The 14,741-nt window shown below is 38.4% G+C and overlaps 1 protein-coding gene and 1 long non-coding RNA gene across 2 annotated transcripts; both read right to left on the bottom strand.

Moving 5' to 3' along the window:
• Positions 1–2,096: 2,096 nt before the first annotated feature.
• LOC113326042 lies at positions 2,097–3,744 on the bottom strand. The gene is made up of 2 exons (XM_026573849.1): positions 3,166–3,744; positions 2,097–3,064 (listed from the first exon to the last, which is right to left on the bottom strand). Exons 1-2 carry the CDS (start codon positions 3,244–3,246, stop codon positions 2,516–2,518), a joined length of 630 nt encoding a protein of 209 aa, XP_026429634.1. The 5' UTR covers positions 3,247–3,744; the 3' UTR covers positions 2,097–2,515.
• Positions 3,745–3,970: 226 nt separating this feature from the next.
• Positions 3,971–13,607, bottom strand: LOC113326044. The gene is made up of 4 exons (XR_003348256.1): positions 13,519–13,607; positions 6,328–6,369; positions 5,851–6,010; positions 3,971–4,466 (listed from the first exon to the last, which is right to left on the bottom strand). It is a non-coding gene; the product is annotated as an uncharacterized LOC113326044 (long non-coding RNA).
• Between the last annotated feature and the right edge of the window lie 1,134 nt (positions 13,608–14,741).

The raw sequence follows: 14,741 nt of genomic DNA on the forward strand, positions 1-14,741 counted from the left end.
GTGACTTTGCTTACAAAGTGGTTCAGGTTGTCATCAAACATGAATGCTTCTCCCTTTTCCTGTAAGTAACGCGTTTTCACGGCTTCATGCTACGAAAACAACACAAAAACTTAGTTTTTTACATAAAATTTGAAAAATAGTGGTTTGTGTCGAATTAATCATAAAGATACTTACAAGTTGTTGAGGGGGCAATCTATTGCGGGTAGCGTTCTCGATCCGGTGTTTCATTTTTAGATACTCAACCAACGCATTTAAGATGATGTCGTGTCGTTGCTCGATTTGTTGAGAAGTTCTCCCTTTCAGGTTACCGTAATCGTGAATAAATTTGTTAAAAATCTTCAACCACATGGAATCTCGCGTGCTGTTATCTATAGTTGAAGGACGAGTTTCGGTGTACCATGCTTGGGCGATTTCTAAATCTTCCTCGAAGTCGAACGATGCCATTTGTTGTATGTGGGATTAGCTACTACATATACTAAGCTATTTATAGATGATTATTCTAGGGTGTAGGTTTTCTAATTTAAGAGTCTCAAGGAAATATATAAGAACACACGATTTTTGGGCTTTTGGGTCCAAGTATTAGCTCTTCTTATATAGAGAAAAACCTCAACGACTAGTTTTTTTGAAATCACCCAAACACCGGCATACAAAGAAATGTGACATAGAATGCCGGCACCCAGTTCCGGTAGAGTTTACCATTATATGTCCATGCCGGTACAAAGGAATTTCTTCACAGTAAAATATGAAACTATTACCGGAATGGTTTAATAACAAGGTTCAACGCCGGTACTAGATGTCGGCATTAAATATATAATTGCCACCATGCCGGTATTTGTGAATTTCAAAAAAAAGGCTAGTTTTTTGAAAAATAAGACCGTTGGGGATTCATTTCTATATAATACCCTCCATTCCTTTGGAAAAATCTACACAAAGCACCCACCAAATAACAAAAAACCTTCTCTCAAGAAAGCAAACACCAAAAAATATATCAATCAAGCATGGTTAAAGTTCACAAGCGATGGGAGATTCATCATCAAGATCTATTTGCAAAGTAAGTAGATTGAATATTACTAACAATATATGGATAGTTAAAATCTTCACTACTATGACGCATAACTAATACAATGTTCTCTTATAGAATCATGATTTCCGGTGTCAAATTTGCAAGTCACCTTCTCATCTAACCATGGACTGTTCTTTTATTTATTCAAAGTGTGGAAGATGTGATGGGACACGCCGGTTTTGGATTGCAAAAACTGATGATGCTGAAAATGGAAGAATGTTTCTAAGGTGTTTGAATTACCCAAAGTGCGATGATTTTCAATGGTTTGACAAAGCTGTTGAACTAGCAGAATCAAGAGAAAATCAGAAGGGCCAGTGCAAGCCTATTGATGGGTGTGATGGGTGTTATATGAAGTGAAAGGAATATATTGAAAGGGAAAATGAACCAATGAAGATTGTCCTTGACACCCCCATTCCAGACGATGTCTTCAAAGATATTTGTGAAAGGCTCAAAGGATCCGCAATTGTTGAAAAAGGATGGAAATAGATTATGAGATCATCTTTAACCAAAGTTACTCCATTACCATGTTTTAGTATGTTTTAATTTAAAGTTTGAAATCTAATGTAATAGATTATCTAGGAATGAAATAAATAGAGAATTCGTAACCTATTTATAACAAATACCGGCATATTATATTTATCAAAATCCAATGCTGGAATTATGCAAAACTATGCAAGAGTAAGAAAATCATGTTTCCGGCATAGATCCAATACTTTTTCTGATGCCGGAACTACATGTAATCTACACAGAAACTTGTTCATTTTTATCCATTGTGACCGGAATGGTTTTGGAGTAAACAGTTTCATGTCGGTATACATGCCGGCATTGAAATTAAATTGCTTTGAATGCCAGAACCAAACAACGTACAGAGATCTAAACATGTTTAACATAAACCAAACAACTGAATCATGCTTAAATGTTTTTCATCAAAGTATCATAAACAAAAAGTAAACCAAACAAATAAAAAGTTCAACTATAGAGTTCAACAAAGTTAGAAATTGTTCAAAACATAACAACCACCATCCAAATAACGAAACACCACTATAGAGTCATCACTTGGTCTTTTGCTTCTTGGAAACGGGCACCTTCCTTGTTTCCCCAAACAAAGTTCTTTCACTTGGATTTTCAATTTTATCAAGCTTTTCCACGAATTCCTTCATTTCTTCAAGGGATAGCACCTCTCCTTCCTCGTACTTGCAACCTAACATCTTCTTCAACTTGCCAAGCCGACACCGCTAGTTTCATACATACAACACATAATTAGTAAATATATGCTAATATAAAATTATGTGTACATTAAACGAGTAAGAAATTAACAATAGCTACTAGGAATCCGACGGTCTTATTAAGTTGGGTCATCGTAGGTGGTGTCTCTATAGGAGTTGGAACGGGAGGATTTTTCTGGGGTGGAACTTCGACGTCTTCCGGGCGCACGACAAAAGGATGTGACCATTACAAGTAATTAGCAATGTAGGTTGGTTCGGCTTCATCACCGTTGTTCACAAGCTCCCAATTAGTAGCATCTACCAAACGACGTAGTTCCCTATCCCTCCAATGTGTTGGTTCTGGACTTGGATCATACTCTACCCTCAACCTTGTGGAACTTGCCATGGACACAAAAAGGTCAAGCTGATACTTTTCAGTAGAGGATGTCATGTAATAGGGTAATTGCTTGTATCCAAGTTTCCGCATCACACGTCGAGGATCAGCCATAACGTATCCCTTTGGGTGGAACAAAGGCCCGTTGTAAAATGCAACGTTATGGGACCTCAAATATTGGCGGTTTTCTCTAGCCTCCTTGTAAGGGTCGAACACAACATCTTTGGTATTCATCGCGTCCAGAGCCAATCTCAAATCTGTCAGTCGAAGATCGTTACCGGGCTTCGGATGGTTGTTGAAATGGTATCTCTTGGCTTTAGGCTCCTCAGGATCATCAAAGGGAATAATCTTCAAGAAGGGGTTGTCCTTGAACAATTTTTGGAAATGTTCATAAGCCCGCACCTAGACCAATGTGAAATGATACATATAAAAATCAATAAATTTTGTGAAAAGGGTACATGTGAACAATATAAATAAGAACATAAGTTTAAAAACAAAATTACCTGGAGTAGAGTGAAATTCCCGACAAATTGGTTTGTAACCGCCAAAGAGGCCCTTATCATCTCCATCATCAAATGTGCCATTACCACGGTGCCCCAAGAATATCTAAAGACATCTTCCAATGGATCCAAGTATTGAAGGTAGTTTGCACTAACCCTGTTGCCACTAGTGTCAGGGAATACCCTAGTGCCCAAGATGAATAACAGGTACGCAACAGCTGTATAACAAATCTATGCGGGGTCCCATCCATCCTTCAAACTTCTTTCCTTTGAGTTTTGAAACTTCTCCTTAAGCAGGGTCAGCTTGATGGTCTTCGTCCTACTAAGCTTAGATATACAGAAGCTTTCCACAGAAGTTTTGTAGTCCCAACCAAGCAACTTTTTAGTATGATCGTGGAACTTCGTCCATTATAGCTCAAAAGAATGATTATCTCCTTCTGCAATTGATTTTCCTGTAACACCCAAGCCTAGGATGTTCTGAGCATCATCAGGGATCAAGGTCATCTCTCCAAACGGGAAGTGCATGGTATCTGATTCACCATGATACCTTTCGACGAAGAAATTGACTGTCACAATATCTGGTTTCACATAATTTTCAACCAAAGGATATAGACCAGAATCCTTAACTATTGCTTGAACATCTTCATGCTCCTTAGACAAATCCCAATGAGTCGCAGCTTGGTTTCGGCAAACACGCACATCCTTCGTATGATCCTACAATTAAGAGATAATATGATTAAGATATTATTCATAAATACAAAACAATACATATGCACGAGATAGAAATTCCTACATAGGTTTGATATATAGTACGAGCCCACGAGTGCTTGTAGACAAATAGATGCCCTGGATATTAAGAAGCTGCCCCAAATTATACCACGATCAAGGTCGGGCATCATGTCATCAACATGAAGAAGGTGCGAACCTTTAACTTTTACTTTTCCTTTGCCTTTGCCTTTCACCTTTCCTTGTGTGGGTTGTTGACTTGGACCACCTTGTTCCACTACTCTTTGGCTTTGGATTTCTAATTGAGTTGGTTCAATCTCATTATCTTCCTCCTCACTTTCCTTTTGCTCATCTTGCTCATCTTTCTCATCTTCCTCCTCAACAGCTCCGGTTTTACTACGATCACGACCACTCTCCCAAATTTCCCCTCTTGTATTAGCACCCAAACGCTTTTTGTTTTTCCCTCGAAGAGGCAGAGATTAGGAGTATCAAGACTATCCTTCTTTCTTTTCTTAGTGACAGCATCTTTAGATTTTCCTTTGTTAGCCTCCTTTGCTTTAGATTCCTTTGCTTTAGATCTATTTCAAAAGAAGCACGACAACTAACTTTAATTTCTAATACCGGCATAGATAAACCACATGACGGCATAAAATCATAAATACCGGCATACTGAAAAAAAGTATCGAACATGCCGGGATACAATACCGGCATAGTCTATCAAAACGATTACATGCCGGGAGCATAAATAAGTTTCTAGGATGCCGGTTTACTATAGGAAATTCCTGGATAAGAAAACTCAAGTACCGGCAGCTACGTAAAATAAAAATAAATGCCGGAACGGAGTACCGGCATTGAAATAAAATAGTCCAGGATGCCGGTAGTAGTTCTAAAATTTCTGAATACAAAAACTCTAGTACCGACATGGAATCTAACATACAATGTACGCCGGAACAACTAACAAAATCATAGGGTTTTCTGTTGATTAGAAGATTGCTACCGGCGTACTCGTAAAAGTTCAAGTAAATGTCGGTACTAGGTTCAGAAATGGTGTTCATCATAAATTCAATGCTGAAACTAAGTTACGGTGCGGTCTTCAACCTAAATTGAACGCCGGAACGGGATATCGGTGTGGTCTTCATCCTAGATTGACTGCCGGTACTAGTTACAAGTGTGGTCTTCATACTAAAATGAGTGCTGGAATTTCTGAAACTCAACTGTTTCACTTAGCGTTTCGCGATTTCGACCTAAACCCATTGCTACAAATCGATTGAAACACTAATTAAACAGTTTTAAATGACTTACCTTCTCACAGAAGCCATATTTCTGAGTAGTTGATCGTCCGATAACTCTTGTTCTTCGTTTTCTTGCTCTTGAGCAATCAAAGCAAGCCTTTTCTTTAATTTATATTGAGCAATGGATTTTGATTTCGATTGGGCATTTGAATTGTTTCGTGGAGACATTGTTATGGGTTGGTTTTAATCGAGGAAGAAATTTGTTCAACGATTAATCGTAGAGTATATGAAGAACGATGAAGAAGAGGACAGGAAGATGGAAGAAAATAAAAAATTCAAAACCTAACCCTAAGTATCGAGTATGTCGGCACAAATCAAATGAGGGATAACTAATTTTGGTTTTTTGGTTTTGATTTTAAGTTTTTAATTTAGTGGGGAGGGTGTAACAGTCTTTTCATAATGTTTTTTAATTAATCTAAGGGTGTTTTAGTATTTTCACCCCAAAAAACACCCCTTAGCAGACATCTATGGTTAGGGGAAGTAATTCATATCCCCCAATTAGTTTTCATATCCCCAATTGTGCGTTCCTTAATTACGTCAGACCCACGTACAACTATGTGTTTAACTAAATTCCAATTCTAGTTGAGCAGTGCGAAGACAAAGGTTGTAAACTTATGTTTTATGTGAAAATGGGTGTACGTTAAAATACTACTATGCTGAGAATACAAACCTGTGTATAGGTTCTGCGACCTTGAGTTCACACCTGGTGCATTCATAGTCGCCTGCTTCACTAACCGCCTTCGTTTGGCACTTGTTGCAACCCAAAACTGTATATCGTCCATTGCTGGTCACAATTTTGGTTGCACCGGCTCTTAAGATGATTCGGTTACCTGTATACATGATTGGTTAGCAATCGGTGACTTGAGAATACAAACCCATAGAAAAAAATACAACCACCTAAAATAATAAAATCTAAGAATTTATGTTGCGGACTCAAGAGAATAGTTTATATACACAAATAGATTTGTATCACTCTCCTCTTTAGATGGAGTTGGAGTTCTTAGGCTATAAGCTACTCTAATGCTCTTTATGATTTCTAAATTTGGGGTTCTTCATGATTTACGACCCCAATGAACAAAATAAAGAATGAACCATAGCACCAAAACAAAAACTCATTCAAAGGAAAAGCATATTAGTATTCACTTACAAAAAAAAAAATGATCTTGTGCATCTCGTTACGGATTTATATCTGAAACACAAAAGTATATAGTATGAGTACTAAAGAACCTGAAAATGAATAGAGAACAATCATATCTGAAAATCCTTTGACCGCAAATGAATAAACAAAATCGAGATAATAAAGTACAACATGAATGAAGAGATACAAAAAGAAATTAATATATATGACCCAAAAATTTTGGTCTTGCCGCATCACGAATCCAGTGATGCCGAACCAATAATGAAACAAATTCGAAAAAAAAAATTCTCAATCAACCGAACAAAATCACAAAATATAAAGAGTGAAAAACAACAACCCTAATCTCAAACCCCGAAATGCAGTTTTTACCAACGAATGTAATTTTTACCAATGAAGAGGTCTAGCATACCCCGAAATACCTCTTAATTTTTCATGAATCCAGCCTCCTAGAAATTCCGGCATCCAAGGACGGGGCAGCGGTGCTGTTCTTTCCCCTTGGGTTTGAGTCTTTTGGGAGTGTGCTGATTGACTCCTTCCGGCGACTAAGGACGAGTCTGGTATCGATCCTTCCCCTTACGTCCGAGGGTACTTGGTCAGTGGGATTCATGGTGGTAATTCTCCACTTTTCTTTTGGAGCGTTCGATCTGTGGTAAGGTTCAGGGATGTCAACATATTATGCTCAAGTGGGGGATAAGAATTTTGAAGTATGTATGTTTTGGAGGGAGCATTATCGACAGATCAAATGGATATACAAACTCTTGCGTTATTCCATTCGAGGGAGCATTATGGCTTCTCAATACAATCAGGGAAGCAAAATCTAGAGGTCAAAGCACAAACAAGCCGTATCAATGGAGATTTCCTTTAGGACATGGATCTGCTCTATTATTGATTGAGAGAAGAAATAGCAGGGGGAAATATACTGCTTTTGATTGGTTTACCGGTAATAGTCGTGAAAAGGTTCATCACCTGGTAATCCCGGAAGGTTATAGACAGGAAGGATGGAGGAATTTTATAGGTCTGCTGAAAATGGGTTTTAACAAATATGAGGATTTTCACCAGCGGGGAGCGGCTAAAAACAAAATTGAATCTTTGAAGCTTAACAATGGATGGCCAGAGTTGCGGAGCCAGAATACTCATGGAGGAAATATCAAAATCAAAGGAGTAGGTGGGAATACTTCATATGTAACAGTTGCAACAAGAGAAGGTCCACAAATCTCGTATGAAGGGAGAGAGAGACCTTTTGATTATTAGGATGAAGTTATCATTTGTACCGTGGAGCCAAAACCGTAAGAGTGGAGGATGGTGGAAGATCGTATTAAAGCGACTTTCCATATTCAAAAACAGTTTAAGATCAGTAATTTTTCTGAGAATATGGGGGTATTGTTCATTAAATCAGTTAAAGATCATGATATGTTGATTAACCAAAAATTCATTGCTTTCTTAAGTGGTGAAATCAAGTTCTCCCGATGGTGGTCATCAGTAAATGCTATCAATTCCTCCATTAATGACAAAAAGGTATGGATATCTCTGCTTGGAGTACCTTTTCACTTATGGTCCAAAAATACAGTGGAAGTAATTCTAAAAAACATGTCTCAATCATTGAGATCGACTTTAATGAGCTTGGAGGAATTAAGGTTCTTATTAATTGCAAAAGCAGTATCAATGATTTGCCACACATTGTAACATTGAATGAGGAGGCTTTGATTTTCACGGTGGGAATCGTAGTACTTGATTTGAAGCCGGCATACCACTCTGGTAACGGGGAAGATAAGGTCAAAGAGGTTATTGACAATAAAGTTGTTCTGAATAAAGATAAGGTGTATAGTACATCCCATGTGGGAAAGAGAAAGTTTGACAGAGGAAAGAAGGTTTACGGCATGAATGAGAGTCATCATCCTAGTCAACTAGTATCCCAAAAAAGGGAAGGTGATGTGATTACTCGGGAAAACATAGATAAGGGGAAGAGCCAGAAGGACCATCAGCTAAATAAAAGAACTCGGTCAGATGCGTACTATGAGTAGAAAAAGGCAAGGAAAAAGAGAAATAAATTGAGAAAGAGAAACAACATTAAGGAAAACAAGAAGAACACAGAAGATGGAGACGTTGGCACCACTAGAACCACACAAATGGGGGAGCACGGGGCAGCCTCTGGGGTCGTAAATACATCCAAGGGGTCGAAGAAACATTGGGTAATTGTAGCTGACGGCAGAGGATCGTCGACAGACAATCTTATAGCTGACGACAGAGTAAGTTCGACAGACAAACTCCAAGATCAGATAACACAGAACAAAAACAAGGGCCTTTTGGTAGAAGAAGACCAAGTCCATCTTGGCACGGTACAACAGATTTCTGTAAAAGCCCATCTTGAGCAAGGTGGTTCAATTTATTTCGATAGAGCTCAACTCCCTTTCTCTGATTTTAGTCATATAGTGCTGATAATTCTTTTTTCGCAAATAAAGAACATACAGAATTAGAGGGGGGATGTTTTTAGGGATTGCAATGAACAGATGATGCTAGTTGCTAGGGTAGAAAACCAAGATCAATTTCATGAACCCCTAGATTTTATCCCTCTTTCTCAGAGACACCCTAATTTCTCAAATGAAGATGATTTTTGGGCATCAGCTGCCGAGGAAGAAGAAGAAGAAAATGAAGTTTTTTTCGAATTAGAAGCCCCAAAAGGTGAACAATCTTCAAAATGAAGAATCCTTAAGACAACAATTTCAGCTTATAGAGGGAGATGCAAATTTCAAACGGGTAAAGGAGCAACTTTGCAGGGCTTTTAAGGTTGTTGGAGGTCTTATGGGGTTACCGGTCAAGGGCAAAGAAGATGCAATTCATGATAGTATTATGAATGCTCTTAAAGAAGCGTTTCTCAAGGAAAATTCAACTAATTTCACTAGAAAAGAGAAGGGTTTTGTGGGAGGAGGAATATCAGATGAGTCTTTAGAAGGAGTTCAATTGCTTTTACAGGACAAAGAAGGAGATTCTGAAGTGAGTGACGAAGAGGAATATTTTGGCTCTCAAGACGAGATTTCTGGCGAAGTCGAAATTTTTTTAACTCCTAGAGATGCCAAGGAGAAATCCCGTTTGTCTAGTCTGCTAAATCATCTTACTCCATCGGGATCCAGGGAGGAACGGAGGGCGAGAGCTAAGGGAAGTCGTTTGGCATGACGAACAAAATTATTTCTTGGAATCTAAGGGGTTTAGGTGATGTGAATAAGATAATTTTTGTTAACTCAGTCCTCTCAAAATGGAATGCTGACATAGTGTTGCTTCAAGAAACAAAATTGGAAGATATGACATAAATGATAAGGAAGGAAATCTGGAACAAGCCAAGCGCAAAATTTTGCTTCAAACCATCTGAAGGCACTAAAGGAGGGATATGTATTATGTGGGATGGAGATAAATTTGATATGGTGGACAGTTTACATGGTATTTTCTCTCTCTCGTGTATGTTTAGATGTACTGCAAACAATTTTGAGTTCTTTGTATCTTCTGTTTACGCTCCTAATGATCGAAAATAAAGGCGTATTCTTTGGAGGGAGCTATGAGAAGTGTTGGGAATTTGGGATATTCCGGGGTGTCTTGGTGGCGACTGGAATGTAATATCAACTCTTGAAGAAAAGAAGAGACAAGGAACTCTATCTCGTGCTATGCGGAATTTCAACCAGTTCATGTCAGATTTTAACCTTGTTGATTTACCGTTATGTGGGGCAAAGTACACTTGGTCCAATTTTCAGGACCCTCCTACTTGCACTCGTATCGATAGATTCTTGCTGAACTCAAAGTGGGACAACTACTTCCCAGGTACTACTCAAATTGCAAATCCAAGGCCTGTGTCAGATCATATTCCTCTCTTATTATCTACTGAAATGGGCAACAGTGGTCCAAGGCCGAAAACTTTCGAGCTAATGTGGCTGGAGGATGAAGAACTTTCAAATTTGATGAAGGAGTGGTGGGAAAATCTTAATTTTATGGGTAATCCAGGGTTCATATTTTGCAAGAAACTAATGGCTATTAAAGATCTTTTGAACACTTGGAACAAAGAAAGTTTTGGGAGGGTGGATCAGGTTATGCAAGAGTTGTTAGTTAAAATTAAAAACTTGTATGAAAAGGACGCGGAGGGTACAACAACAGAAGAGGACAGGATTTTGAGAGTAAATTTGAAGTCTGATTATTGTGGGTGGTCTTTACTAGAAGATAAAAGAAAGAAGCAAAAATCTAAAGATCATTGGCTTCAAGATGGAGACAAAAATTCAAGTTATTTTCATAAATTTGCAAATGGAAGAAGAAGACTAAATAAAATAGGGTGCTTAAAAGTGGATAGTGAGTCAACAGAGGACAAACGGAGAATATCACATTACTTGAAACATTTCTATGAGGAGCTGTACAAGGAAGTAGATCGTAATAGACCTTTCATGGAGGAATTTCAGTTCACTACTCTCAATATGGAGGATTGTCGAAGTCTAGAACGTCCAATCACCGAAGAAGACGTCAAGATGGCTATCAAGGAAATGGGTAAGAACAAAGCCCTGGGACCAGATGGATTTCCTGTAGAGTTCTATGTTCACTTCTGGGATACCATCAAGGTGGACTACATGAGGTTCGTGAAATTCTTCGAGGAAAAAAACTTTATGGATTGGAGAGCAAATAATACTTTCATTCGTCTTATCCCTAAAAGGACTATAGTCGAAGATGTCAAATACTTTAGGCCGATCAGTTTGATTAATACTTCATACAAGATTGTGACCCATGTTTTATCCTCCCGGCTGAAGCTAGTTCTTCCAAAAATAATTTCGGAAACTCAAGCTGCTTTTGTGGCGAAGAGACAGATTTTTGACAATATTCTCATGGCCAATGAGTGCATTGATTCAAGGTTAAAGTCTAAGAATCCAGGGTGGGTCTTCAAGCTAGATGTTGAGAAAGCTTACGATAAGGTGAGCTGGGATTTTTTGGACAAGGTGATGCAAAGAATGGGTTTTGGGATAAAGTGGAGAAGATGGATTCAGACTTGTGTATCAACTCCGCATTTTTCAATTCTATTGAATGGGAGCCCAGGCGACATGTTCAAATGCTCTAGAGGGTTGCGTCAAGGAGACCCTTTGTCACCTTTCCTCTTTACTATGGTCATGGAGGCTTTCAGCAAAATGATCTTCAAACTGGAAGGAAATGGTTTATATGAGGGTTTTCGCGTTCGCCACAATGGAACTCAAGTGTCTCACTTACTATTTGTGGATGATACCCTAGTATTTTCATCGGATTCTGTTCAACAAATTCACTACATTAGTGCCTCCATTATTTGCTTTCGTTTGTGCTTGGGTTTAAGTATCAATGCTGCCAAGAGCACTGCTGTTGGAATGGGCGAAACTCATTGTCAACAGCCTGTAGTTTCGATTTTAGGGTGCACTATCACAGATTCCCTTATACCTTACTTGGAAATGCCAGCCGGGGCCTCATACAGATGTAGAAGAATTTGGGATGATGTCATTGAAAATTCTGAGGCAAGACTTCAAGGGTGGATGGGAAGATGCTTGACATACGGAGGAAAATTAATATTAATCAAATTCGTTCTTAGTGCAATTGCAATCTTCATGATGTCGGTTTACTCAATGCCAAAATTTGTGGCGAAAAGACTAAACGGTATTATGCGAAACTTCATGTGGAAAGGAACTTCAGAAGCTAAGAAGTACCCCTTGGTGGCTTGGAGAAAGGTGTGCACCGACAAAGACAATGGAGGGCTTGGTATTAGAGACTTAATCACCATGAATGACTCTCTGTTATGTAAGTGGTTATGGAGATATTTTGTGGAACAAAGAGCGCTTTGGAGAATCTTAATATATGAGAAGTACGGTGCTGCTGTTTTGGGGTGGGATACCAAGATCCCAAAGACTGCTTATGGAAATAGCATTTGGCGGGGTGTGTGCAACATGATGTTAAAGTTCAAACAGGGGATCATCTACAAAGTGGGCAAAGGAAATATAACCCTTTTTTGGCAAGACCATTGGATGGGTGAGGGGACCTTTCAAGCTACTTTTCCAAATCTATACAGGGTCTCTAGGAAAAAACAACACCTAGTGAGCCAATTTTACTCCATAGATACAAATGGGCAAGTTAATTGGAACCTAGACTTGAGGAGGAGGCTGACAGACAATGAGATTATAGAAGCGTCAGCTCTTACAAATCAGCTTCATTCTTTCACTCCCACTTTGGAAGAGGTCGCAAGGCATTGCAAATGGACGAAAGACGGTATCTTCACGGTAAGCTCTTGCTACTCGGCTTTAGACAACCATGTTTCTTCTTTTGATTTCCCTTCTACAGTTGTGTGGACTAATAATGTACCACCTAAAGTGTGTTTCTTCACATGGCTGGTACATCATAATTCCATCTTAACTCAAGACAATCTAGCTAAAAGGGGAAGAACTTTGGTTAACCGCTGTTGTATGTGTAAAATAGATTTAGAGTCCATAGACCACTTGTTCATTCACTGCAAGGTTGCGTCTGAGATATGGAATAGATTGTTCAATGACTTTGGAGTTATCTGGGTACAGTGTGGAGATATAAAGGACCTTTACAAGGGTTTTAGCAAGAAAATCTTTTCTCATAATGGTAACTACATATGGGAAGTTCTGCCATTTGCAGTTTGCTGGACCTCGTGGAAAGAGCGAAATCAACGTATGTTCTGTGAAGGGGCTAGGGAGGAGGGGGTGCATAGTATTATCTTAAACATAAAAGCAATCATTTTGTATTGGTCTCACTACTCTCATAGTCTTAAGAATGTTAGATTCGAAGAATTAGTCTTCAAATGGGAAAAATTAGTTAGGAGATAATTTCTTCGTGAGACATTGTTTTCAACTGTTATCTATAAAACATTTCTGGGTTTGTAATTCTTTCGTTCTTTTCTCCTATATATAAAATTATATTGTTTTGTTGATCAAAAAAAAATCTCAAACTTATATGAAATCAACCAAACTAATATCAACCAAACTAATATTAAAAATTCTAAATTGGGTGAAAGAATCAATAACAACCCTAATCTCGATCAAACCCAAAGGCGTGTCTATAACCCTGATTTCTGGAGATAGGAATGTGAACATATACTCGAACGGGAAGAACCAAAAATGAATCAAGAAGTAAAATACAGATAGTTTTCTCGTGATTATTGGAGAAAGAAAAGAAGGAATTCAGCGAGAGAAGACATACCTGTTGTTGGAAGTCGAATGATGATATGTGGGTGTTGAATAAATGGCGAAAATATATCAATTAAATCCACTTGGGAAATAAATTCGGCATTACATGAAAAAAAAAAAAAAAAACGGAAGCTGGAGTCTTTTCGCAAACTCCTCCCTCGCAGACGCTGGCGTTATTGTTCGAGTCAAGAAAAGACAACAATTATGGCTAAAGCAGGCTTTGTACACTGTTGGATTAGGCGTAAAAAGGGGAAGCATTCTAGACCACGATTTATCTTTCTCATTTTGAAAGCAATGATAGCGGTCGATCGATGAAAGTAACCAACGTAGAGCCGTTGGATTATGCAAAAACCATATATAGATTGGTTTACAACAATACAATAAATTCGATTCGCAGCGACCGTACATTATCAGGTATAACTCAAGTGGATTTGTACTTCATTAACCTAAATTGATATGCATTATTGAGATTTAGCAATGGCAACATACAAACTATGATTATGCATATAAGATTCATTACCGTACCTGTGATAAAGATTTGCAAAGATGATCTTGTGGTTATGTAGTACCTCTTGTCCCTTTGATCTTTGCTTGATTCTCCTTCTCGACACCCAGTTGCGATCGTAGTATTTTCTGTCGATCTGTCAGTATGGAAAATGGAATGTGAATGGATGGCTCTCGTATGATCATCCTTTTTGATGATTGTTTGATTTTCCACGGCTGCATCTTGTTGGTTATCTGTTTCCCTTATTGCAAGCTTATGAAAACCTAATTGGTCCATGGAGGCCTTTTATATGTCGATGGCTATTTGGTGTAGGATTTGGAGGTATATGATTCGGAAAATGTCGAACATTTATTGAGAAAACTACAAAAAGACTTGTCTTTTGTATAGGGTCCGGAAAGAACTAACAGAAGTGTCTTTTCGTAATATCTTTATATGATGACCAACCGGTGTCTTTCCATAGCGGAACCATTGGTAGGACGCGTCTATTCAGAACATACTAAAAACGCATCTTCTAGCTATACTAACATAAGGCGGCAACCTTAAATGAAAAGACACGTCCTTTCCGAACGGAACATTGGTGGCACTGGATTCCACATGGCTTACTTATATTGGAGGAAGTTTCAGGTTCGTTGTGGTGCCGCCATGTCAGCAAAATCATTCTCCTTTATATCAAGAAGAATAGATTAGTGATAGGCGGCTACCTTACATATGGTACTTGTGTACACATATAT

This window comes from Papaver somniferum, unplaced genomic scaffold (genome assembly GCF_003573695.1).
Source record: "Papaver somniferum cultivar HN1 unplaced genomic scaffold, ASM357369v1 unplaced-scaffold_10, whole genome shotgun sequence".
Classification (NCBI taxonomy): domain Eukaryota; kingdom Viridiplantae; phylum Streptophyta; class Magnoliopsida; order Ranunculales; family Papaveraceae; genus Papaver; species Papaver somniferum.